At 44.8% G+C, this 26,065-nt stretch overlaps 1 protein-coding gene and 1 long non-coding RNA gene across 2 annotated transcripts in view; one reads left to right on the top strand and one right to left on the bottom strand.

Annotated features, from left to right (window-relative positions):
- Nucleotides 1-26,065, top strand: part of CRIM1 (cysteine rich transmembrane BMP regulator 1) — a 192,472-nt gene that overhangs the window by 149,579 nt on the left and 16,828 nt on the right. The window contains exons 10-13 of the mRNA XM_047069487.1: nucleotides 1,358-1,479; nucleotides 2,647-2,856; nucleotides 6,626-6,841; nucleotides 10,856-11,077. Coding sequence (XP_046925443.1) covers nucleotides 1,358-1,479; nucleotides 2,647-2,856; nucleotides 6,626-6,841; nucleotides 10,856-11,077 — 770 coding nt within the window. The remainder of the gene's footprint in view (nucleotides 1-1,357; nucleotides 1,480-2,646; nucleotides 2,857-6,625; nucleotides 6,842-10,855; nucleotides 11,078-26,065) is intronic.
- LOC124504143 (uncharacterized) lies at nucleotides 17,413-22,462 on the bottom strand. Its single transcript, XR_006960315.1, has 3 exons — nucleotides 21,809-22,462; nucleotides 21,526-21,632; nucleotides 17,413-19,541 (listed from the first exon to the last, which is right to left on the bottom strand). It is a non-coding gene; the product is annotated as an uncharacterized LOC124504143 (long non-coding RNA).

Below are 26,065 nucleotides of genomic sequence, written 5' to 3'. Positions count from 1 at the left end.
GCCAGGGCTTACGGAAGGATTGGGTGGGTAGATGGACAGATAATAATACATAAAGGAGTGAACAAACAAATCAGATAAAGCCTCAATAGAACTTAAAAAGTGACATGCTGTCTGACATGAGTATGAATAATTCATTTAATTCATTCGTCTCATTATGGTGGCATAAATAAGATCCTAGTGTTCGGTTCTCATTTCACTTAGCAGATTGTAATTTAATTGTCACGTGGGCAGTGGTATACTGAGGGTTTCCCATGGCGCTGTCTTCTTTTGGAGTTCCTTGATTTATCCAAGATGAAGACAGGAATTTTTTTTCTCTTTTTTCTGTTTTAGTTGGACACCACTGTTGCCACTTAGGGCTAATGGGGATGAAACCTGAGGGTAAACAGAGTAACTCCTCCTTGTCTGAGGCGTATTAAGTCAAGTAGGGCAGAGCCTGCAGAGGAGATGTGGAGCCTAGGAGAAGACTCACTTCTGTGGCTGGTTGGACACAAAGTGAGCTCCTCTGTAATAGACAGTGACATTCTCCTTTCAGAGAAAATAAGGAATGGTTGTTAAGAATTTTTCTTTTCAAAAAACCTCCACTTAAACTGCTGTGATGTATTTCATAAACACATATTTATTTATTTCACATCATCTTTCTGATCACAGAATTCAGGCACTCTAGTTTATTAAAGGAAAAAGATCACTGATGCAGTCTTTTTCCTTTACCCTGCATGCTTCCGTCCTACCCCATGTACGGAGCACTGCTGAGTCGGTATTATTTTCTAATGAGTGAAACAATGAGCGGACACTGATGGCAGGGTTTCTCAAAGCTTTGATTCTTTCTCACTCTTGGCTATAGCATCCGCAGGTCTGTGGAGCCTTAACGTTCTCCTTCTGACTTCCCTAAGTTCAGTGAAGCGCTCATTACTATTTTTACTGGTGTCTGAGATCTCTCAGAGATTGTGGTCCGTGAGAAAGGCCTACTCTGACAAACGAAGAACTCTTACCCCAGTGCTGGCCTCTAGCAGTGCCCAACAATATATCCTTCACCATCCTGTTCATGGCATTATGCATCCGTCTTTTTCATATCATGGTACTCCTTTTCCTAATTAAAACAACAGTCATGTCATTGGGGTTCTGATGGTCACATCCCAGAAGCACATTAGTACTTGGGCAATTCTAAACCTTGGCCATGGGTGGGTGGCGGTCACGGCCACAGAGAGCTAATTACACATCACTCCACGAGTTTTGGAGAGCGTAAGTCAAGTCATTCTGCTTCATAGCGGTATCACTTCAGTGACCCTTGATCGGAGCATTTGGGCATCATTTGAGACTTTTGGATTTTCTGACCTCTGACAAAATTTTAATTACCCAGGAAGAATAAGCACGGCTGTGACATCTGTCGCTGTAAGAAATGCCCAGAGCTCCCATGCAGTAAAATCTGCCCCTTGGGTTTCCAGCAGGATAGTCACGGCTGTCTTATCTGCAAGTGCAGAGGTAAGTGCGATCGCATGACCCTCCTTCCCTCCCCACCCCCCCCCCCCCCCCAGAGCAGACAGGACTCAGAAACAAAGAACAGGAGGACATGATGTAAATGGAACAGTTTCAGTGATGATGGTCTACTCAGATACAAATGTCACTTGTCCATGGGACCATCCCTTTTCCTCATGTCTCATTGGAATAAGAGCTCAGAATAGAATTTAAAATAAACATCTAATAGCCAATTATATTGCACCAAATTAGTAACTTCTCAGCTCTTCAGTTTCACTCATCTTAGGAACGTTAGCCTAAAGCACCTTTGTCTTGACCTCCATAGAGGCTGCCTCTGTCCAGCAGTGGCTTGATAGAATTGATGCAGCAAAGAGCCCTTTTCAGAGCCCATGCGGGTGGGTGTGGCTAAGCAGCCTGCTTGTGTGTTTTCTGGTAACACGGTTTGCGATGACAGTTTAAACTCGTGCTGAATAAGCACATGCCAGCCTACACCTCTAGATAGGCATGAAGCCTGGGCATACCTTTTGCCTGAGACTTCCCATTCCCGGGATGTCCCTGAAGCCACGTGAACATGCACGCTGACCGCCACTTTTGCCCATAGCCCAGCACCCACTCCGGTATGTTTTAGTTGTCTGCGTGATCCACATACTCAGCAGTAAAAGATCCCTAAGTTTGTTGTGTGTTTTTTTTTTTCAAAGTTAGACAGTTACCACCTTAACAGTGTTCTTAAGGGATCAGAGTAAACAGAAATCTAGTCACTGCTTCAATTGTTCCATTGAACAAAAATCTGTTAGTTTCAAGAGGCCCAGGATTTCCCCATTGGGTGACTTCTAGAGAGGCTATTCGGCATGTATGGAACATAATATACCATTTTCTGTGAAATCAGTGCTCGTTTACTGCATAAAACATGAGCAAGTAGGAATGAAAGGAGTAAAAATAACTGTAATCCCGCCAATAGAGAAACATATTTGCCAGTTTTTTTCCTGTTTTTCTTTTTTTTCCAAATTGAGAGCATATTGACTTACATTCTTTTCGTGAGCCTTTCCCGTGTCGTGAGCTGTCCTTTGTACACGTGACTTTTGGTGGCTGGGTAGCATTACCTGGGAGGACACTGCAGGCTGTTTCTCCTGTGCCGTAGCTGCTGCTTGACCAGGCTGCCTTCTGTCTGTCCAGAGGTCCCTGCTTCAGCCGGGCCACCTGTCCTGTCAGGCACATGTCTGTCCATGGATGGCCATCATCATAAAAATGAGGAAAGCTGGCATGACGGGTGCCGGGAATGCTACTGTCACAATGGACGGGAAATGTGTGCTCTGATCACCTGCCCGGTGCCTGCCTGTGGCAACCCCACCATTCATCCGGGACAGTGCTGCCCGTCATGTTCAGGTAAACGCTGGCTGCCATCTTGTGCGCTCCCTCAGCAAAATGACTTCTGCCTTGCAGGGCCTCATCGCATCTTTGAGTGTGGGGGGTCTTGCCGGGGATGACCCCCCAGAGCACTTTTCAGCTCTCTGTGGCTTTTGTCAACAACAGCCACAAAATCAGCCAGGTGTTAGCAATGATTAGCCAGAGACCAGAGAAAAAGCAAAAGCCCTAAAACTACTGTCCTCCTTTTTTAATGGTTTACTCAATTACATTGGTCTTTGAACTGTATTTTTTTTTTTAAAAGGTTTGCAGACCTGATGTCCTTTAAAGTCCAGCTCTCCATTTTATGGATAGTGTATTGAGGCTGAGTGCTTTAGTTAATTGGAGGGGATTGATGTTAACTTCATTCCATTAAAGCATATTATTTATAAAGGACTATTTGAGAGGGAGAGGATTAGCGAAGTCTGTGGCTATTGCCCTTTTCTAAATTAATGGCTATGTGGTATTCTTGCCAAATGGAGATATTTAGAGTGACCACACATCCAAAACATTTAAAATCATAATGCTGGTAATCAAGAGAAGTTGCTAGAAGAACAGACCAGATTATGTAACTCATGGGCGTCTGAATTATGGCTGTCAATAATGGTAATTATTACCATAATAGCGCATCTAGTGCCTTTCATCCAAAGAGCTCAACGTAGTTTTATATTTATTATTTCTTTCTCAGCACAGGCCACTTTGAGTTAGGGGAAAATGCACTCAGGCAGTTTTTCATTTGAAAAACAGACGCAGAAATACTAACTCTCTTACCCAAAGTAAAATAGAGTGTCAGAAGGCCACGGAGAAATGAAGTCTCCCGATTCTTGCATCTGATTTCATTTAATGTTGGAATGTGTGTCCTGTCAGATTTCAGAGTCGGGATACCTTCTCGTCCGGTCCATCCCATCCCTCCCTGTGGATGGACCCACCTATGCCATGGATGCAGTCAGGAGTCAGGAACCGGAGACCTGTCTTTCTCCAGCAGGACAGGCACAGCCTGAGGTGGGGGGCGGGGGCAGGGGGAGGGGTGGTGGCTTCGCCTGCCATGGCAGGGGAGTCCCTATTAGCTCTGAGCTTCTAGGCCCCTCAGTAACTAAGGTATCAGAGTGACAGGCAGCTCCACACCCCTGTAGAGAACCAGATTGTCTTGTCCTCATATGAGTCTTAGGTGTTCTATATCGAAAGTTTCCTTTTTCATGTGTTTTGCTAGTGAAATATGAAAAACCACCAGTATCCACTCAAACAGAAGGTCAATGTGCAGTGTAATGAGACAACTCTGTTGACCCTTTGGGGAAGAAAAAAATCATTTGTTCCAATGAAGACCCAGTGCCTTAATTTTATTTATTTATTTTTTTAATGTTTATTTATTTTTGAGAGAGACATACACAGAGTGTGAGTGGGAGAGGGTCAGAGAGAGAGAGAGAGAGACACACAGAATCTGAAGCGGGCTCCAGGCTCTGAGCTGTCAGCACAGAGCCCGATACGGGGCTCGAACTCACTAACAGTGAGATCAGACCGGAGCCAAAGTCGGACGCTTAACAGACTGAGCCACCCAGGCTCCCCACATCCCCCCCCACCCCCGCCGTGCCTTAATTTTAGGCATCAGTGTATGGAATATGGACCACACACCTGCGTCTTTGCCCGACTTGTACTCCGTGAAGAAGTGAGCCAGAGGGCTTCAAATGCGAAGACATTAGTAAGAATAGACCATTGATTTAAGAACTGAAAGTCAGTGGGACTAAAATGAGTTTTCTCTGTTAAAGAGATAGCGAAAACTCTTCTATAAACACACACAGTAATTGACGTATCATTGTGGGTTGCAAATGTCTAGATATACATGCATAAAAACATGTGTATATGTGGGTATGTAGGTATATTTTTCTCCAAATATCTCAAGTGGGCTACCACTTCTGGACTCTGCTGATGAGAGACCCCAGAAGTATTGCATTCGAGAACCCCTATTTTAAATATTTTCTCCCATTCAAGGATCAGCTGTTTTCCTTTCGGGGGTAGCTCCTAAACTGTCCTGCTAGCAGATTCACCAGACGATACTGTTTCTCAGGTTTTTTTCTCCTTCTCTCCCTCTGCCTCTCCGTTTGTCTCTTGTCCCCATCTCTGCCGCCATTCACATGTTCTCCTTGAGGCACGGAGTATGGCAGAGAAGCTGGCAAGACATCTGCAAACGTGCCTTGCTTTCTTCCAACCACTTCCTTCTGCATCAGCGTTGAGAAGGGCAGTGATTGGCAAGCCTCTCTAAGTCATTTTGGAAAGGAAAAGGCAGTAAGGGAAAGGCAGTCATGCTTTTCCAGCATTAGCTTATTGCCACTCTTTGGAAAAGTTTTTGTCTCCTCTGGAAACCATCTCGTCCCCCCTCACTTGCATTCTAGTTACTATCCTCTCCACTTGTCTCATCACTGGAGAGTTTGGTCTGGTGGCTTATGAATGTAAGCATTGGCTAGTATGTCATTTCTCCCTAATCAGTCCACTCGGGCAAAGCTCCAGTCTTTTCCTGAGACAAAGCTGTGTTCATAGTTACCATCTTAGCTGGGAATCCGCCCACAGCACTGTATCTCATCAGAGTTGTGGACTCTCCCGCTGACCATCACTTTGAAAGTAACAGCATGGGAGCTCTTCAGAGATTCCAGCTCTGAGCATCTCTGCACAGACAGGGGAGCTGTCCTGGGGCCCAGTTTCCACTGAGCTCCAAGCATGAGCTAGCGTGGTGTCTCCAGACTGCTTCTCGGCAGGGTTCACCACTGTCAACACCTTCTTGAAACCCTTGTTGTATTTGGATGACACAAGTTTGGTTAATGTCCTCATACTTCTCGTCTCCCTCAGCACAACTTCAGGGCAACTCCCAGTACCGCTGCAGACCTTTTCAACATTGAGTTCCCTCTCTGTCATTATCATCTCACCAAGACACCAAAATCGCCTCTCTTCTGGGGCAAGAAATCATAGTTATCATCAGTTTCTGGGCATTTACCTCTCTTGATGATGACATTGCCAAGCAAATGTTTAGTCTCAGGTGAGGGTTTCCAGACTGTTGATTCTGAAAGAGCATTCCTGCTCCGTTTGCTGCCAGCTAGTCTAGGGGTGTGGCCTGCTCGACAGCAGGATGTATTTCCAAGCATAAACGTACGCAGGATCATAGAGATAATGAAGTGGATGGGGCACAGACCGGGTTGGAAGTTGTGTTTAATCTGGAGGCATATCCATGATCCAAACAAACATAGTTGGGGTGCAGATTCCCTGTCTGCCCTGAATACCTTGAGTCCTCTGCTCCTCATATGTAACATAGGATCCCAGTACCTACTTCACAAGTTGGTGGGAGGAATAAATGAACGAACACACATAAAACAGCTTGGAAATTGGGCCACAGTAAGCTTTCAGTAAATGAGAGATTGTTATTCTAGACACTTCCTATACATTCAGAGATCCCTTAAGAGGCCCTGTTCTCTTCTTGACAGGAAGAGTCCCTCTTGAGGTAATTTAATTCCCTTACTGAATTCTGTCATTACCGTTGACACACTGGAACCACTTGAACCTCTCTTCTGGAAACCAGCTCTTTCACCGTCCCCTTCTATTCCTGTGCATGGAATATTTCTTCACCGTCGTCTCACTGAGAACAGAGTGAGATACTCTACCGCCATTTCTCTGTCCCTTCGAGCAGATGACACCAGCTTCTCCAAGGGTTGGCAAGACCGCAGTTGAGTAAATTCTTGTGTCTTGATTTTTTTTTGTCATTTCCCAGATGACTTTGTGGTGCAAAAGCCAGAGCTCAGCACCCCCTCCATTTGCCACGCCCCCGGAGGAGAGTACTTTGTGGAAGGAGAAACCTGGAACATCGACTCCTGTACGCAGTGCACCTGCCACAGCGGGCGGGTGCTGTGTGAGACAGAGGTGTGCCCACCGCTGCTCTGCCAGAACCCCTCGCGCACCCAGGACTCCTGCTGCCCGCAGTGCACAGGTAACTGCGCCGTGCCTTGGGACGTGCTCGCTGGGGAAGCCTGCGGCTTGGGCTCTGTCGCTCCGCAGAGCCAGCAGGCCGGGCTGAGCCCCACGTGGCAGCATGCCAAGCCCGGGAGCCAGTCACCCAGGCCGGAGCAGCTGGCAGCCTGCTTCCTAAATTCATTCCCCTCTATCAGCCACGTATATTTATGTAATTAATATGCCTTGCATTTGAGGTGACTTTGAGGGGGAAAAGAGACTGTTTCTTTCTGCCATTCTTGTCTCTCAACCCTACATCTCAGACTTGGGAGACAGCCCTGCTGCAGCAAATTATTCCAGCTGATTTTGCTAATGTGGAAAAGTCATCTTTGTCCTTAACAAATATGAAGAGCAGTTATTGATAAATAATGTAAATAAAATTCTTTGTACGGAAGGGTGGTGGAGATACTTGTGGAATGTTAAACAGAGAATTGATAAAATATGCATCATGTTCACCCCCTCAAATCTGCAGTGACAAATAAATTACGATCCAAAAGTATTAACTTGACTAGCACTGCACGTGCACAGAGAGTAGTGTTTTTACTGCTCAGGTAACCTGCCTTTGCTTGTAAATTCATGGTCATGATTCAAAGATACAAACGTGATGAAATTTTGTCAAGATTTTAAACATAAGTTACTGGTTTTATGACTAAAGTAGCACTCGTAGTTAACACCGGAGTATATTCCTTTTTCCCAGAAGGTAATTTGTATATATAACATCGCCAAGTGGACAGCACAGCTACTTTTATTTTGTTGTTGCTTAGCTTTTGGTCTCTTCCATTTAAATCAATAACCATTTGCCTTCTAAATGTATATTCTTAAGAGTAGTTTTACTCAGTAAAACATAAACCCATTTGTTTCATTACTTTTTTTTTTTCATTTTTTTTTAATGTCTATTCATTTTAGAAAGAGAGCACGCATGCATAAGCGGGGGAGGGGCAGAGAGAGAGGGAGACACAGAATCCGAAGCAGGCTCCAGGCTCCGAGCTGCCAGCACAGAGGCTGATGTGGGACTCGAACTCACAAACCATGAGATCATGACTTGAGCCAAAGTCGGACGCTTACCCGACTGAGCCACTCAGGCGCCCCTCATTACTTTTTTGTTTTTTAATCACTATTTTATTCACGTTCAAACCCTTATGTTTTTGGCTCAGTTCCTAAGGGGAATAGACACCCCTGTGCACTGGCTTTGTGTTTATTAACTTACACCTGGGTGGCTTGTCTTTTCTTAACATACAACCTGAGAGAGAGAGTTCAGTGATAGCTTTCCTCTTAAACATTAGGATTTATTGCTTTATATATCAGTATTCCAAACATTCCTCTTATATTTGAATAAGAGCATTTCTGGAATGCTATTATTTTAAAATAAGTCACCTGACCCATAATTGATCTTCCTGAACTTTCCATTCATTGTTATGTTGCAGCAATTTTAAAGATTCTTAAAATGCAAAACATCATTTTCTTCACAGTGAATTTTAACAGTAGTGTTGATAAAGGGTGTATTTCACATCTGGAAAAAGACCATCTCTAATCTTAGGATGTTTGCCTCCTAACGTAGTCCAGAAAGGAGACATATGTACAATTAGAAGAGTTGTGTCCCTCCTGATGATTGTTTCCCCTAGAGTGCCCTGTTATGCCCTCTGTCCTTCCACTTTCCCCCTCCTCTAGCCTGGGTTTAGAGCAAGGTCTGGAAACAGAAATGGGTTCACCAAGATTGAGCATCCTTGCAGGTGGCGATTCTTCGCCAAAGTAAGAAAGAGAATGGAATAACACTTCTTTCTTTTTAAAGGTTTATTAAATTCTCTTTCATCCTTTACTGTTTAGAGTTTGAAAGAAGCATAGCACAGAAGAGAGAGGGAGGTAGAATAGAAATAAAAGGAATGGATGAGCGCCAACCAAGGAATTGGTAAAAACGAAGTTTAGGAGTCAGTATTTGGAATCAGAAGTATAAAGATGGGGTCTCTGGAGCGGGAGGAAAATAGGAAGAGAGGCCCAAAGAAGGAAGATACCATGGGCAAGATTCCCAGATGACCTGGTCAGCTAGGGTTTGGTTAGGGGTCTCCTGCCCGGGGGAAGGAGCCCCCAGAATCTGCATCTCCGCCCTGGCTCCTGTTCCAGCACTGACAGCAGCTACCAGTGTCCCCCAGGGTCTTCTCTAGGCCTCAACAAGAGGCCTCCAGACTCTAGAGTGTTCATTTCACTTGGTACTTCTTAGCTCCATCACTGCTGTCCCTGTCCTCTTCTAAATTTTTAGACATGAGGGTGAATACTGCTTGCAAGAGCTAAGCTGTCATAACCCAGAGGACCCTCAGGGCAAAATTATCCCTGGAAATGGATGACCCTGAAAAGGTCACTGAGAAGGGAATCCCAAACCCCCCATTTTTAACCCAAATGGAATTCATCTATGGAACCAGCCCTAAAGTTGGACCGAGAGCACATTTGGAGCAGTGGAACCAATGTCTCTTTTTCACTTGGGAATACCTTTGGGACTGGCAGTAGGAGATATGGTTCCATCACTTCCAGGAGAGGGCATGGCACCCATTCCATTTTTTGTTTTGTTTTGTTTTGTTGCCCAAAACAAAGCAACTGCCTTGCTCCTGAGAGAGGCTCTTGTCAAATCAAACTTGTTGACTGTAGGACGTATTCGTGAGGTGGATGGAAGGAGAATGTGTTGGCTGTAGGATGTATTCTTGAGATGGATGGAAGGAGAATGTGACATTTAGAGCTTCTACATCACTGTGATAACTGCCTATCTTAGTTAGTTCTGTTTTGTGACTGAAAATAGCAGACTTCGTGAGACTGATTCCAAGAGGAGGATATGATCATTCTTTTGACCATGTGGCCACTGAGAAAATGTAGAGGTTTGCCGGGTAGGACATCATGGCTTTTTCCAAGCTCTTGACTGGTGAAGGTGGTTGCAAGTGCTTTCTCTTAGCAGCATTGCCACATTTCTGAACTAGGAACCTCACTATCCTGTTTTTCTTTGTTCTACCCCAGTCAGGTTTCTGCTTGAGGTTACAGCTTTTCTTGTGATTTCAATGGATGCCAAGACCCAAAGAGATAACTGGGTTTTCTGGTAACATTCTTTTCTGTTTCAAGTTTGACCTGAGAACCCTCTGGTCAAAGTCTTTAACAAAGGCACAGACGACTTGCAGATGATGTGGGTGCCTCCTTATTGAGTAATTTAGATTTCCCATTATCTCTTAGCCATTAACATGAATGCCTGAACACTGGGATGTTACAAATGGGTGTTTTGAAGGTGCAGTGAAAGTCTGTTTGGATATCAATTGGTTAAGACTGCACATAGCTGCACGTAAGAGGAGAAACCCAGCTACATTTTTTAGACAGATAGAAGTTTCTTTTACATACATTACAAGAAGTGCAGAGGCAGGTGTTTATCGGCATTGATCATTGTCTTAGATACGTAGAGGTCCGTCTTACAGGTACGATAAGGATATTACAGCTACAGACAACACACTCATATTCCAGGCAGGAGGAATGTGAGAGTTGCACCACATCTGCGCTTTATTAGGAAAGCGGAAGCTTTCCCAGAAATCCCTCCATTAGCCATTAAGTCCCATTAGCCACAACCAGGTGACAGGGCCACCCTTAGTTGCAGGGGAGACTGGAAATGCAGGAAGCAGGCTCGTCTTGTTTGACTTACACCTGTTGTGATCCAAACCCTCCACCACCCACCCCACCCCCCAAAACCAGGATTTGGGTAAGCTACAGAGGAAGAGTAGAGAGGATGTTGTACAGACAACTAACAGAATCTCGGTAACAGGTCTTTTGTGGTCCTTATTGTCTTGCGTTCAAAATTCAAGACCCTGCCCAAGTCAGACTTGCCATTTCATTCCTGAGTCACTTTTATAGGAGGCACACCGAACCACAGTGACTGAGTGTGCTTTTTATGAGACACGGTGAAATTCGCTATGTTGCACAGGTGGCCTATAGCATCTCCTTTTCTCTGCTGACCTTATGTTCGTTTTTCCAGATGAACCTCTTCAGCCTTCCTCATCCCATAATGAGAGCGTGCCTAGTTACTGCAAAAATGATGAAGGGGATATATTCCTGGCAGCTGAGTCCTGGAAGCCTGACGTTTGTACCAGCTGTGTATGCATGGATAGCGTAATTAGCTGTTACTCTGAGTCTTGCCCTTCAGTATCCTGTGAAAGACCTGTTTTGAGGAAAGGCCAGTGTTGTCCCTACTGCATAGGTAAGACCACGAAAAAAAATCTTGGGTTTCTACCATTGGCCACTAAATCTACATTGACAGCCATTTGCCTAGATCAGTTAATGTTTCTGACATGTCACACAGAGCCAAAGCGCTAGTTTCAGGAGGGTGATGGGGAAGACGTGTTCGCAAGGTAAAACATATTAAGAATAAAGAAATGCTCTCTCAGAATGCCATGATGTTATAGCACTGTCATGTTCTATTGGGCTCCTTTGCTGTTCCAGGATTTTCAATATTCAGCTCCCTTTCTCCACCCTGTTATTTACAGCGGTCTTTCTGTTCACAGAGAAACACCATGTCCCATATTAAGGTACACTTAGCACATAGAGCTCGCTGCTGCCTTGACATCAACTGAATAGCAAATACTGATTTAGTGTCCCTGGTATTCCTCTGTCTGCTGACACTTAGTTGATTCCATTTAAACCAAGCAGTTGTCCATGTTGAGGGCTTTCGGGACACAAAGTGAGGCCTGAGAAACTGACAGAATCCTCTCCTTATGACCCATGGGGATACAGCTTTTCAGCAGGAGACATATGTATGTTTGCCCCTGACGTCTATACTGAAATCGGTCCTATGGATATAAGCCAGATGCTGTTCTGGAGTCCAGAAGGCAAGGCTCAGACAGCTGGCAACTCTAATAAAAGCACAGTCCCCACTCCCAAGGCTCTCACTCTCTTTCATTGCTTTTGTATTGAGTAGAGCTCATGAAGTCAAGTGAAAGACAATGTACGCCTCTCAAGCCAGTAATGAACGTGTAATCAGAGTAGCAGGTGAAAAATTAGGCAAGCCGTATTAATTGCATGTATTGTGCATTTACTGTTGGAGATTCTTGCATGCTTTCTAGATACAAGTAATTCTGTATATTTGGGATGATACTTGAGGAATAGGAGATGATCTGGCTACAGTGCTTTGTACCAGTTTCCAAAGGAGAACCGATGAATGGCACTCAGGTATTCACAACTGTTGGCCACAACTCAAGCTTATCAGGACAGCTCCCTCTCCTTGACTGTGTGACCTCTGGCCACAACAGGAGGCCACTTCCTCTGAGTCTTATTTTGTGTGTTGGTATATAAGAGATGCAGAGATTCTAAAAACACAATTTCTTCCCTCAGGAATTTTACAGCTAGATTTTTCTCAGTATAATGGCCATAGAGTATTAAAATGTATGTTTGAAAGCTGGACTCCCTTTTTTTAATAGAGTGACCACTTATGTAATTTATTCTTCAAACCATGATGCTTTTGAGACAGAAACAGGGGCTGTTAATTATGATGGGACAACAGCTCTAGACCAGGAGTATCTGAAGCAGATCAGGACCTACGGTTGCCCTACCTTTTAGTGACCAACACATTGGGTTCTTCTGTAATACCCATAAGCTTCCTAGCCCCCAAGTGGAGCCAAAAACAATGTGTCAAGTCATACATCCAACTTAGTGCTGCTTATTTTTTCAAAGAGCTGACCGGAATTTAGACAAAAAAAAAAATGGCACTGCCTTTGGTGAGATATAAATAAAAGGCGTAACTAGGCCACCATTTCAGGCTAGGGGATTAGCAGAAAGGAGAAATGTACAACCACTACAACTGCCACTACCATATTTAAATATCAAAACTCCAGTACAGGGGTTTTATGAATCCACCAGGGGCACTTGGATCATACTTAGAAAAGAAACCAGGGCCCAGGAGGCTGAGAATTCCATGTTACCTTCAGAGGAAAGATCTGACAGTGAGTCTCTTGTGTGTTGAAACTTCTCAGATTATTTTGTTTAGATAAAAAAAGTTCTTGTGTTTTGCTGCTTAACCGGTAAATTTGTAATTAGTAAATTACTGAACTAGTACATTTGTTTGCATATAATAAATAGGAAATCACTTCTTTTTCAAAGCCAATGTGACAAATTTAAACTCATGAAAAGAAACCTAGAAGCAAGAGTAGTCTATGTCTTTCTCGGTTTTGTTTTTTGGTTTTTGGTTTTTTGTTATTTGTGGGGCTTTGGGGTTTGCTTTTGTTTTTGATTTGTTTGGTTTGTTTGGTTGTTTCTTTGGCCTTCATATTTCCTCTTCCAATTCTTGCATGATTTAAACTGTACATTCTTCTTTAGTGCGGACAGTTAAATGCCACTTTGGTCCACATTCTTTACTTTGATTTTAAGTTAGTTTGCAAGCACTTTCACTACATTTTTGTTCATACAAGCTCATAATAATAAAGTGAAATTGTGTTTCAGTGGCAGGTGTAATTGTATTATATATAAATCTAAGGCTTATCTTCAGGAGAACAAATTGGGGAGACTGAAGATTTGATGAGTAATACTGTATACTTTTATTCATTCATCTTAATGCTTCATACATGTTGTTCTATTATTAAAATAGTCACTGAGCCCCTTCTGTATACATCATACATATTTTGCAAGTAGCCTTATTGGATTAGTCTTCATCCTCTCTCCCCCTTACATCCAAGCATACAAAGTCAAGTTCAGTCCCTGACTGTGATATGGAGATTCCCTATCTGACTCTCCAGTTAGCTCCCTTGGCCTCTTCAGGCTTGTTCTCTTATCAGCTTCCCGTCAGCCTGGTCCCTTGTAAGGGCTCCAAGCCCGGCAGCACTAGCACCCTGCAGGCAGTTACCGGCTGTGCCTCAGTGGCAAAGCTTGCATCACCATCCAGAGATCACTAGCAAAGAAAAAGACAGGCCATCATTTTGCATGTCCTAAAGCACCACGTTATTTGTCCAGGAGGCGCAGAGGACCAGTGCTTGCACAGTCTCCTGCTTTGGGCTCTCTCTATTTGAAACCAGCTCTTCTTAACGTAGATAATCTGTTCCCGGGGCCACGTGTGCCTCACCCCACCCAGCCTGCAGTGCTAACCTCACCATGGCCATGGGTCCCTGAGTGAACTAATTAGATCTCTCAAATACAGATTTCCAAAAACCTCAAACCTGCTTTTAATCTGACCTTTTTTTGTAGTGATAAAACCCCTAACCAAAAGCATGCTTCCTTCACCTTGCAAAGTATCCTTTTCTCTTACCGTAAGAGAATTGAAAAGTGGTGATCCTACGAAAAGTACTATAATTACGAATATTTGTGTTCTTTTCAGCTAAATTATCAAGTCACTAATGCGCAATGATAATGCTTCTCTTTTGATGTGTGAAGGCCTCATATTATGTGTGCTAATTTAATAGAATGTGTAATACAGACATAATTAATAGGATTGATGATTAATTTTGAGAAGTGAACAGCTTTGTCTCATTACTGATAATACCCATCATTTGGGAATTCATCCTCGTACTAGAAAGAAACTAAGTAGTAATTACCCAATCATTTTAGTGAAACATTTTCTGATTCCCTAATTTTTTTATATTCCAGTTTCCTACGCAAATACACACGAATTTAGATTTTATTTTCAGAGGCTTTTTGACTGTTACGATGGCTTACAGGATGGGGGGAGCAAGAATCAAAAGATGAGCTGAGCGCATAAATCAGGTGAAGATAAAAGGTGTGGTGGGAATTGTAATGTGTGATGGCAGATTTGATACGTGGTTTCTCATAAACAGCAGATGCCCTCACCGTGACACACTTCACCACGCACACGTGGCCTTATCACTGACTGTATCCCACATGCCATCCGGACCCTTCCTAGAGCAAAAAGAATTCCAATGAGGTCTTTATTCCATCCCTTCTCCATGACAGTTAACAATCCAGCCCTCACACAGTCAGTGCCTGTGGGGATGCCTGCCCTGAGGGTGATACCCTGACCGCATCCCCCTCGCTCTGCTCTGATGTTCGTGTTGGTGATGCTTCTGCCGAGAGCCAGACAGCTTCTGTGCGGGGCACCGTCAGCATTCCAGTGGACCCTCAACCACGTGCAGGGGTTTAGTCATTCCCGGGCAAATACTATAAAGAGCGCTACATTCGTCATGAAGATTTTTCTGAATTCAGCTTGTGGGGTCTCCAAGCCTATATTGTTGCAGCATCATGCCTGCTTTTGACTTTGGACATTAAGATGCGCAGGTGTGCCCCTCGATCGAGCCAGTCTGAACGGGACCATTCTCGGGCAGGCAGCCCCTGTGTTGGCCCAGTCCTGTTATTACTTAGTCCATACAATATCGTTTCAAAACTTAGGATTTGGCAGCTATGTATTTATTTCTTTGTAACCATGTGTTACTTTAGAAAATATTTGAGGTCAGATATTTAAAGTCCTGTTTGCTGGCTGGAAATCTGTGAGTCCGTGCATCTTTTTCACTTGAGAAGTTTTTGTCAAAGGTTAGTCGCTTGCGTGTATTTGTGTGTGTATTTGTATACGAGTAGTATGAAATTGTGTATTTGTATGTTATGAAAGTGTACATACAAGTTATAAAATGTGTACGTGTGATGTGAACAAAGTTAAGATACCCCGATTATAAATCTTTAAGTCTAGTATCTTTTAAGTGTTGCTAAGTATCCCGTATCTTTTAGAGTCTGTGAAAATGATTTTCCTGCAGACTGATTAGAGATTAGCTATTTTTATATTTATTATATATAAATATTTGAGGTAGAGCTTTTATGTGGAATCAAGGTGGCTTGGCACACTCCACTGGTTGCGATGGTTATCATTCTATTTCCTCTCTATTGTGATCTTCAATTAGAAGATGATGAATAATATTTCTCCTTAATAGAGGCGCTATCTGTAGTTTCTATCAAGTCAGTCTATTATACAGCATTCATTTTTGTTTAGTTTTCGATTTATGATAATGTTAACTTGTTTAGCTATCTCTCCTTAGAGATTACAAATATCAATAGTATCTCTTTGGAACATCTGTTGATCGTTGTGTATTTAACTCCGCCCAGGAATCAAACATAGCAAATACTTAATTCCTCATCTCTAAGACATACAGTTAAGTGACACACACACACACACACACACACACACACACACACACACACACACTGGAGAGGGTACTTAAGTCGACACGGCGTGAGCGCTCACTTGGGTCAGTACAGTTACAGCTCTTCTAACAGAGTGCAGCTGATCTGGGCCACATGCCAAATCGATTCTGATCGCTCCCTTGAAAGATGGCACCTGCCTTTCTGCAAGAGGTGGTGTACCTCGTCCTGCACTCTTACCTCAATCGCCCACCACTGCCTCATCACCGTTTGTGGTCCGTGTGGAGACAGCGTACTTTCTAAGGCCCCGTAGCACAGCTGCTTGGGGCAGTGTGCCACCCACACACCTCAGAGCTTCCCAGTCCCTTTCATGCTTCCGGGTGTCGCCAGGGGAGAGAAAGTGCAGCTCTTTTGGTTTTTGTTTACTTTGAGAGGCCAGGCCCATTTGAGGAGTCCATGAACTTGCGGTGCACGATCCACCGTGAGTCCAGAAACAGCCCATGGCATCTGTCATCAGGGCACATCACCGTCAGGAAGAGCCCCGTCTGCTTCCCGCACATCCTTCAGAGCTCTGGGCTCCTGAGGTCCCAACACGGCAACCCAGGTGGTCCCAGAAGGTGCCGATGTGATTAAACAGACGGGAAGGGGAGCCGGATGCTTTTCTGCATGCTGTTTAGAGGGTGAACGGCTGCAGACGTTCTGGTTGTCACGTGCTGTACTGACTTTGGAATGGGTCTCAAGTTGCCGCAGCAGAAGTAAAGAGTGATTGGTTTCAGTTGGTCTACCCTGCACCCTGGGAAGCACCTCATCCTGCTCATGCCATATGCAGCTTTCTCTTTGCACCTCAGTGTCCTAGGCCTTAGCTGTGTAAACAGAAATTCCAGTAGTTCCAGCTGGGTAAACCTCCGAGTGGCATTGTCCTTATCTGGGCACCAGCACAGTCTTATTTTCAAGAGGTCTGTTGCACAGAAGGGAGCCTGGCACTGGTGTCTTCACCTCTTGTTTCTGTCCAGGAGACCAACCCTGATTTTGGACTCTCGAGTGGTTGGGGGAAAGACCCCCCCCTTCCCCCGATACGGAGGGTTATTTCTGTAAGGAAATGTATTCAGACCTGAAGTCACTCAGCAGACCCTCTGGAGGCTGCTGGCGGGGTGTTTGGACATTGGGCTGTGACGGCAGGACCCGCTCTGGGAAGTCCAGTGGCTTCCTCCTCAAGGTTTGCGTAACAGAATTCTGTACTCTTTTACATGGAAAGCTTCCCTTAGGTCATAAAGCAAGTATTATGTTTTCCTTATCTTCATCTTTCATTGTTTCTGCCTTTTAGACTACATTATGTGTTTTCAAAATGGTTTCTGTGTATAATCTCCATGAAGGATTGTAGGCCTTGTAAGAGATGGGACCTCAGTTCAAGTTGAAAATGGAATATTTCCTTGAACTTCCATCCATGAAGTGCTTAATTGACCCATAGCAGACACTTAATGCATGGATTAAGTCCCATTACTGAAAAATTCTGTCCTCTGCATGCTGTGGGAATCAGCCACAAGTCCTCATGTTTACCAGTTTGGGGAGGTTTCTGTTCATGGAACTCAGGAAAGTTTATAATTTTTCCAATAACTTTATTTCCTATTTTCTCTAGTATGTTGAAGAAACCTGAAAGGCCCCTTTGGCTTTTATAAATGTACCTAGACTCCCACCCCAAGAAACAGAATAAAATAAAACACAAATGGACTTCCAAGAAGGGTCTTAAAATGGTTGTCAGGTCTGCTTTCAAAGTATTTTAAGACATACAGAGAGGTAGGTGTTCGCCTACATGGCAATATTTGTCTCGGGTTTTCGTTTCTGTTTGTTTTGGTTTTTTGGTCTTTGTTTTTTTTACAAAAATGAGTTAAGAGCAGATGTTTTATTTACTAGAAGCCAAATGTTATAAGGTACTCAGGTTTTGAGTCAAATCAATAAATATTTTTTGCATTTTTTATCCAAAAACATTTAATCATGTGCTGATAGGATTACAATGTATTGGATCTCTGCCTCTCTGAAATTATCTAGACCACCTGCATCTGATTTTAGCAAGACATCAGTTGCATTCTGCTTTTCCATTCTTTTTCCAGTCAAGTAAGGCCCAGCGGGCCAGCACGTTCAAACTCTGCCCTCATCTGTGCCCACCAGCCTCCGTGAGTCGCTTAGTGACCTGTGAATTATTTGCTCGGATTCCTTCAGCGTTGTGGTTTGTTTGTTTCCTCTTTACATAAACAAAAGTAAAGCTGGTTTCTCAAACAGGAGGCACACACAATCGATCTCTTCTCCAAAGGGAGAGTTCATGCCCAGCATATGCCCACCTTTGGGATATGGAAATGAAGGGGATATCACAAGCCAGGGATTTGGGTATTTTACCGGCTAAAAGAAGATAAAATATAATAGTAGCGTTCTATTCCTCTACGGCAGTTAGAGAAAGGTCGCTGCAGTGCCACGTTAAATTTATAAGCTAAAACGTTTGAAAGTACTTCCCGGGCACTTCCTCAGGTCAGCTGTGTCCCTGGTGGTTCTTGACTGCCTCTTCCACTCCCTTGTCTGAATCCCCTGTTCCCCGTAGGGTGCCCTGTGGCTTCTCACACCTGCCGAAATGATCACACTAACGCTCTCTGTAAGTCCCTGGGCGGCAATCTTAGGATACCAGATAGAAGTATAACATTGTTAGCATGGCCTGCAGTTGGCCTGTGGGTCTGGACCTGGGAACCTGGGAAGCTGATGAGATCCGCCAGATCCAGGAAACTCTCGTCAAGGGTGGAGACCTCATCTGCCTTGTGCACTGCTGCGTCTCCAGCGTGCCAGCGTTCAGGACCGTGCTGTGCACAGCAGTGTGGCAAAAGGACAAAGCACCCCTCTCCACTACTGCCGGGGATTACTTTGCAGTAGGACTTAATCCGAGAGTCAGAACTGCATTTAGTTTCTTGGCCTGGGATCCCAGAGCAAATTACTTTTCAGGACTCTAAACAGTACCCTGAAGATTGGAGAGAGCTGATGCCTTTGGTAAAGCCACCTGCTTTCCTCCCAGGAAGTGACTCCCACACTGACACTCTCCATTCAGGACTGCCACACCCGCATTTAGAACCTCCAGTGTCTACACAGGAAAGTTGTCTCCTGGCAGCAGTTGAAGAGTCAAGTAGAGCATAGTTTCAAGGGCTTCTTACTTTTCAGATCCGTCCACAGAGGCAAGTGGGGGAAACAACCAGGAGATGCTTCCTTTTCAGAGGCCAATGTATATCCCTCATCATGGTCAGGATCAGAGGCAGAGCAAGGCCTGAGCTCCCATATCGGGGGCTTCTGAAACACTGAATGGACCTTTATAGAGGAAGCAAACAACACAGCTGTGCATTCTGGGGTTTCCCCACCTGTTAATTAGCTTTATGGTGTAATGGGAAGATAGCTCGAGAGCAAAAGCAAAGTCCCAACTTTAACAGCCTGTTAAGACTTCTTATCTTTAAAAGAAGTGAGATGGCGAAGTTTAAACAGTGGGAGAAGTCAGCTTGAAAGGAGTTAACATTTCAAGGCCTTTGCTGCTTCTTCCTCCCCTTTTGTAGGAACCAGAATCAGGGAAACTGGAAAGAAAAACAAAAATGCAGAGTTCTCCAAACTGCCCCCACGGAAAGACATGGCATACTTTAATCGTAGTCATCCGTGATGCAATATAATGTTGCTTATATTTGAGTCCAAAAGAGACAAGACCCGTCCGTGTCTGTGTGCTGAGTCACACGACCCCACAGAAGGAGCTGCTGTGCACGAGTTCTCCGGGTGCCTGACACGGCGTTGGTGAGGACTCCAGCACCAGGTCTCCTTCCTACAGTAGAGACTTTGTTTCTGAAGGAGACCCAAAGTCCTTCCAAGCCTGGTCTCACGGATGAGAGAGGCCAGAGCCGAGGAAACAAAATACCAGAGCTGCTCTAAACCAAGGAGTGGCCATAAAATAGTAACTGTCTTCATTGCATGGGTCAAAACCTGGCTGTGGATGTCTCTGCCAAAGGAAAATTCCAGAGCTGTGTGAGGCAAGGGCAGTATTGCTTGGGATACGTTTATAGCCCTCTGCAGTGACTGCTTAGAAGAGGAGCACATTTGTTTGGATATATAACTCCTGATGTGTTTGTCCTAAAAATAACCTGATTATATTAGTGTCATATCTCATGTTTTTCTTGGAACGTTCTCCTCTAATCCTCTTCTTCCGAGAGAGATGTTAAATAGAGATGTGCCTGAGAAAGGCCATGGGTCCTCAGTAACCACTTCGTTATCTCTGTTCCTTCGTAGGACTGTACCAGATACGTGAGGCAGTCAGTTAAAAGGTAAATTACCTTTGAAGACAAAAACCTTAAGCCCCAACAAATGTAAGGGGTAGGAAAAGTGCCCATTTGCTAGGTAGTAAGTAATAACCACGTTCATGTGTCTGACACAAGGAGGTATCCTCCCTGAGGTTATCCTACTGGGTACATGGTGGGCAGAAGGTGTGGGGACTATGCAGCCACACCTACAATGTTCCCATCCTGGCCTTGCCACCTCCTTGCCATGTGTCTTGGGCAAGTCATGTAACTTCCCCTTGCCTCACTTCTCTGAGAAATGGGGGTAATATCCTGTCCCCTTGGGCTGTGGAGATCAAAACGGAACTGGCTCATATAAATCAGCACAGTGGCCCATACATAGTAGGCATTCAGCAAATGGATTACTATTATTGGATATCAAAGAATAAAAATCATGTCATTGTCTGTAAACAAACCAGTGGGAGTGATAAATAGAACAGTCAAATGGCATGGCCCACTCAATAGCCAAATATAAACTGTGTAGACCACTTTTAGTTGGACGTTCCCATGTCTCCATTTCTACATCCTTCTTCAGCCAAAGTGCTTAAAATGCTTTTGTATGTACTTCCAACTAGACTGTGCTCTTTCCCCTAAAAGACTATGGCGACTTTGTGAGTTAGAACCTCAAATTACATAGAACAGCCACCACGTCTTCCTGTAAACCGACTCGTTTCTAAAACTCTCTGACCGTTCTCAGATTCACCCAAATGTGCCGTGGAAGGAGGTGTTACAACCAGTAACCCGGAAAAGAAAGGGCCTGTAAGAAACAGGAGGCTCCAGAATCCGTCAGCCAGCACAAATGACTCCATGCTCTCAGGCCTCTGTTTAGATCTTTGCCTTTCAGGTGACATGTAGTCAAAAGCAGAAATATTTGTATAAAGCCTCATTAACCAAACTCTAGTTGATTAATCTGCGCCACGTAGCAGCCACCCTGGAAACGATTAATCAGGGCCCTCCTAAACCAAGAATCCTTCATTTATTTCACCCGAAAATTCAGTAGAGTCTTAAAGGTGACTTCGTTTTAAAATGTGTTTGAAGAAACAGACGAAATGTATCGATTTTGTGGTTCAAACTGGTCAGATGTGGAGATACCATAGAAAACCACTCCTTGCAAGCAGTGGAGGGGAAGTGTCTCCCCGTTCCTGTCTCTGAAATGGGTCTCTAATCATGGCTTGAAGTGCCTGTCCTCAAGCTTGCCACTCCTGGCAAGATGCACGCACAGCTAACCGTGGCTTACCCGAGGCAGCACGTTGGAACCAGCATGGCCTTTCCCTGAAGGCATTGTCTTCTTTCCAGAGAGGACCGGTCACATTGGAGACCACATGAAGAAGGTTCTGTGTGTTCCTGGAATAGAAGGAAAGGATCCAACCATTAAGTAGACCTCATGGTAAAGAACTCGTGCCTTGCAGTCAGATGGAGTCAGGGTGTATGTTGGCTCCACCACTTACTGGTTTGGTTACATCAGGTCCCTTCCGCCCTCTAAATCTGCGTTTCCCCAAGAGTAGACTAGACTGCCCTACCTCTCGGGGTTTCCGCGAGCCCAGATGGCGTGAAGCCCTTCAGCACCATGGATGCTCGGCAGGTGCTCTTGAGTCCTTCAGTATTTGGCTTCTAGATCCTTCTTTCAGAGCCATCCGGTGTTTCTCTTATCTCTGCCATCTGCCTCTTCTGACCTTCAGTCTTTAAGAAGGTCAGCTCTGAGAGTGCTGGTCGCTCGGTTTTTAGATCTCTTGGACTTCTGAGCAGACTTTGAGGTCCCTCAGTCCTGCGGCCAAGTCCCTTCCAGGGTCTTTTTTGAGGCACTGGGCCCCTTTTAACTCTCTGCCACCCCCAAGGAGAGACTCCTTCTTTGAGGCGGGGCTACCAGCTACCAGTCGACTGGCATCTATCTCTCCATCCTACCCACCACCCTCCCCCCAGGTTTTTTCCCAGTTTTATTGAGAAAGAATTGACGTAGATCACTGTGTAAGTTTAAGGCATACAGCATGATGGCTTGAGTTACGTATATTGCGAAATGATTACCACTACAGATTTAGTTAACATCTCATGGATGCAGTTAAAAAAATTTTTTTCTCCTCATGATGAGAACTCTTAGAATTTATTTCTTAACAACTTTGCCGTCTCCCACACAGCAGTCTAGTTAGCTGTAGTCGTCGTGTCGTACATCACAACCCTGGCACATATTCATCTTACAACAGGAAGTTTGTATCTTTTGACCACTTTCTCCACTTCCCCCTGCCCCCACCCCCCACCTCTGGTAACCACAAGTCTGATCTCTTCTTCTGTGAATTTGTGTTTTATTTGTTAGTTTAGATTCCACAGTTCAGTGAGTTCATGTAGTGTTTGTCTATTTCACTTAGCATAAGACCTTCAGGGTCCATCCATGTTGTCACAAGTGGAAGGATTTTTTCACTTTTTGTGGCTGCATAATATTCCATTGTGTGTGTGTGTGTGTGTGTGTGTGTGTGTGTGTATGTGTATAAAACACAACTTCTTTGTCCATTCATCCATCAATGAATGGGTTGTTTCCATGTCTTAGCTATTGTAAATAATGCTGCCATGAACATGGCACCCCCAGTTTTTTAGACCTACCAAGATAGCTTACTTTTAAAAAAATCATTTTAACGTTTATTTTTGAGAGAGAGAGAGACAGAGCATGAGAGGGGGAGGGGCAGAGAGAGAGGGAGACACAGAATCCGAAGCAGGCTCCAGGCTCCAAGCTGTCAGCACAGAGCCGGACGTGGGGCTCAAACTCAGGAACCGGGAGATCATGACCTGAGCCAAAATCTGACGCTTAACCAACTGAACCACCCAGGTGCCCTGTAGACTTAGTAAAATAGCTTCGTAATCTCAAATTGGAATTAACTTAGTTGAAAATGACCTCGAAAGCGAGATACTTCTGAGGTAATCTGTGACGAGCAGAGCTTAAGTGGAATAGAGGGAAAATGGTGAAAGTACCTGAAAATTCAGTCCATGGCAGTCAGCCCCCTCCCTGAAGGGAACTGCTTTGCTGTGACCGCTGAAGCCCCCAGACGCTGGACCCATCTGAACCCTTCTCTGAGCCTGAAGGTGTGATGCATTTTACTGCCTGCCCTGTCATCACACTGCTACTTTGAGTTCTAAATCTTCGTTGAATTTAGGAAAAGATACATTGTTGTTACAAAATCAAAGAACTTCAGTTTCACCCAATATGTAGTCAGAGTTCTTGGTTCAACCCGTCACCTCCAAGGCGTTCAGAGTAGCTGCTCTCATACCGTTTTATAAATTTTCTTTTGGACAATGATCTCCTTCATTGTCCCGCCTGATGTTGTAGCTCAGGATTTGATCTTTGGCATTTCCTCCATGGCTTGGTTTTCTTACAGTCTGCTGAAATTCTCCTGAGTGGGCCAGTAGCATCCAGGAAGCACCATACCGCGTGGCCAGGTTCTTTAGAACCAGGCTCAGATTCAGCTCTTCTCCCTCAGTATTCTCGGGTGTGTCTTTGGGGGGGGGGGGGGGGTCACGTGCATAACGCATGCTTATGTGTCTGTGTGTTTGAGATTTCCATTTCATATATTGCTGTCTCTTTATCAAAAGTAACTGATGTTCATTGTAAAAAAGAAAAAAAAAGTGAAGAGAAAAATTCACCCGATTGTACCAATTACTATTAACATTTTCATTTCTTCCTAGACAGTTTTTAATTTTCCTCCTTACAGATTGAGCTTAAACCCAAATGGTGCCTTTTGATAGCTGCACGGTATTGTCTCTCACGATTGCATCATGAGTCATTTAAACATTCTCTTATCATCAGACACAGGTTTTTCCCCTGACTTCTTGCTGTTATAAATAATACTGTGATGAATATCCACCAGAAAACACTTACTTTAGACCTTTTCTGCTTATTTCTTTGGGATGGATTACTTGGAAGAATTAGTGGCTCAAAGGGGTATAAACTCTGTAAAGTCCCATGAAGGGTACTGCCTGTTTTGCCTGTTACCCCACACGCTGCGAGGGTGTTTTCCTACCTGAAGCTCCCAGTGACCGAAATTTGTCCTCTTTTACCTTGTTGTGCCCCAGATTGGCTCTGTCCTGGCGGCAGCTTCATGGTCATGATCACGCAGAGAGGCTTAAGCGTTTGAGGAGCGATCCCTGCAGCCCTGACTGGCCCTCTGGAGTATCTGGGCGATCTGATAAGGCCTGACCGGGTCCCTGACCAACTCCCCAGCTGTTTGTTTCTTACAGCAGGGAACTGATTCCCGTACTGCAGTTACCTCTGCCTGGCCCCCCATGCAGTCCGGGCAGCCCTTCATCCCTCCTCCTCCCCAGCATCCAAATCCTGACAGTTTCTCAGAAACCTCCAGTCTAGCCTCGCCTGTCTGTCCGCGTCCACCCGTGCCGCCTTAACCTGGCCCACATCACATCTCTGTGAGCAGTGTCCTCCTCTTCCGTTCCCCATCCAGCCCTCCGTACGGCCCTTTTCCAGAGTCGTCCTCCCAGCACAGCTGGTACGGCCCCTCCCCTCCTCTCCAGGAAGGAGTCTCAGTGGGTCTCTTGTTACTCGAGACCCCTTACCGTGTGAGCCCACCTTCATCTCCAGCCACGGTGCGGGCACCCATGCACACTCTCCACCCCCCCCCAATACACACTCACACGCACACTCTGTACAGCCTGACACTCTCACTGTTGGACATGCCATCTGCCACTCGCAGTGCCCTTCCTTCACCTTCTTCACCTTCTGCTGTTCCCTCCAAGTAAAACACGAACCACAAGTCCCGAGCGATGCCTTCCCCGGTTCCCCAGCAGGTAGTCGCTTCGCCCTCCATGGTGTGCAGCTCCGTGTTAAATTCACGGAGGCAGCAGCTGCTGTGCTGTGGGGAGGAGTCCCATCCCCAGGCCTGTCCGACTACTTCTCTACCGTCCTCCGGGTCAGGGTCATAGTGGTCATGCCTTCTTTCCCACAGATGAGGAAAGTGTGTAGAATCAGTGAGTGAATGTCTTTATAATGTTTACTATGTAATGTTTTTTAACGTCAGTGTCATTTTTATTTTATTATTTTTTAAATGTTTATTTTTTGAGAGAGAGAGAGAGAGAGAGAGAGAGAGATAGCATGAGCCAGGGAGGGCAGAAAGAAAGGGGGACAGAAAGTGCCCTCCGAGCTGTCAGCACAGAGCCCAATGCAGGGATCGAACTCACGAACCAACGAGATCATGACCTTAGCCAAAGTCAGATGCTTAACCAACTAAGCCACCCAGGCGTCCTCAATGTAATTTTTTAACAGACCATTTTAGCTTTGTAGCATTAATTAAATATCTTAAAAAGTGCCTTTGCTTAGATCTTGAGAAAATAACAAACCTGTGCTTGGCTTTGATTCGAATCTCTTTTTTAAAAAAATTTTTTTTTTTTAATGTTTATTTATTTTTGGGACAGAGAGAGACAGAGCATGAACGGGGGAGGGGCAGAGAGAGAGGGAGACACAGAATCGGAAACAGGCTCCAGGCTCCGAGCCATCAGCCCAGAGCCTGACGCAGGGCTCGAACTCACGGACCGCGAGATCGTGACCTGGCTGAAGTCGGACGCCCAACCGACTGCGCCACCCAGGCGCCCCTCGAATCTCTTTTTTACAAAGTCCTTCCTGAGTTCATTCCCTCCTTTTCTCTGAGAGGAACTGGCAAAGATGCCTTTAGGAGGTAAAGCACAGAGAATGTGCTAGATGAGGCGGGCAAGGAGCTTGACCTTCTCTTTCCGAAGCTCCTAGCACAATAATTCATTATTCACATTTTATGCAGTGATACTGGTCC

The sequence above is a fragment of the Lynx rufus genome, unplaced genomic scaffold, assembly GCF_022079265.1.
Source record: "Lynx rufus isolate CCGP_SWC_20201006 ecotype Redwood Valley unplaced genomic scaffold, mLynRuf1.p SCAF_8, whole genome shotgun sequence".
NCBI classification, from domain to species: Eukaryota; Metazoa; Chordata; class Mammalia; order Carnivora; family Felidae; genus Lynx; species Lynx rufus.
This window is presented reverse-complemented; position numbering and strand designations above follow the sequence as displayed.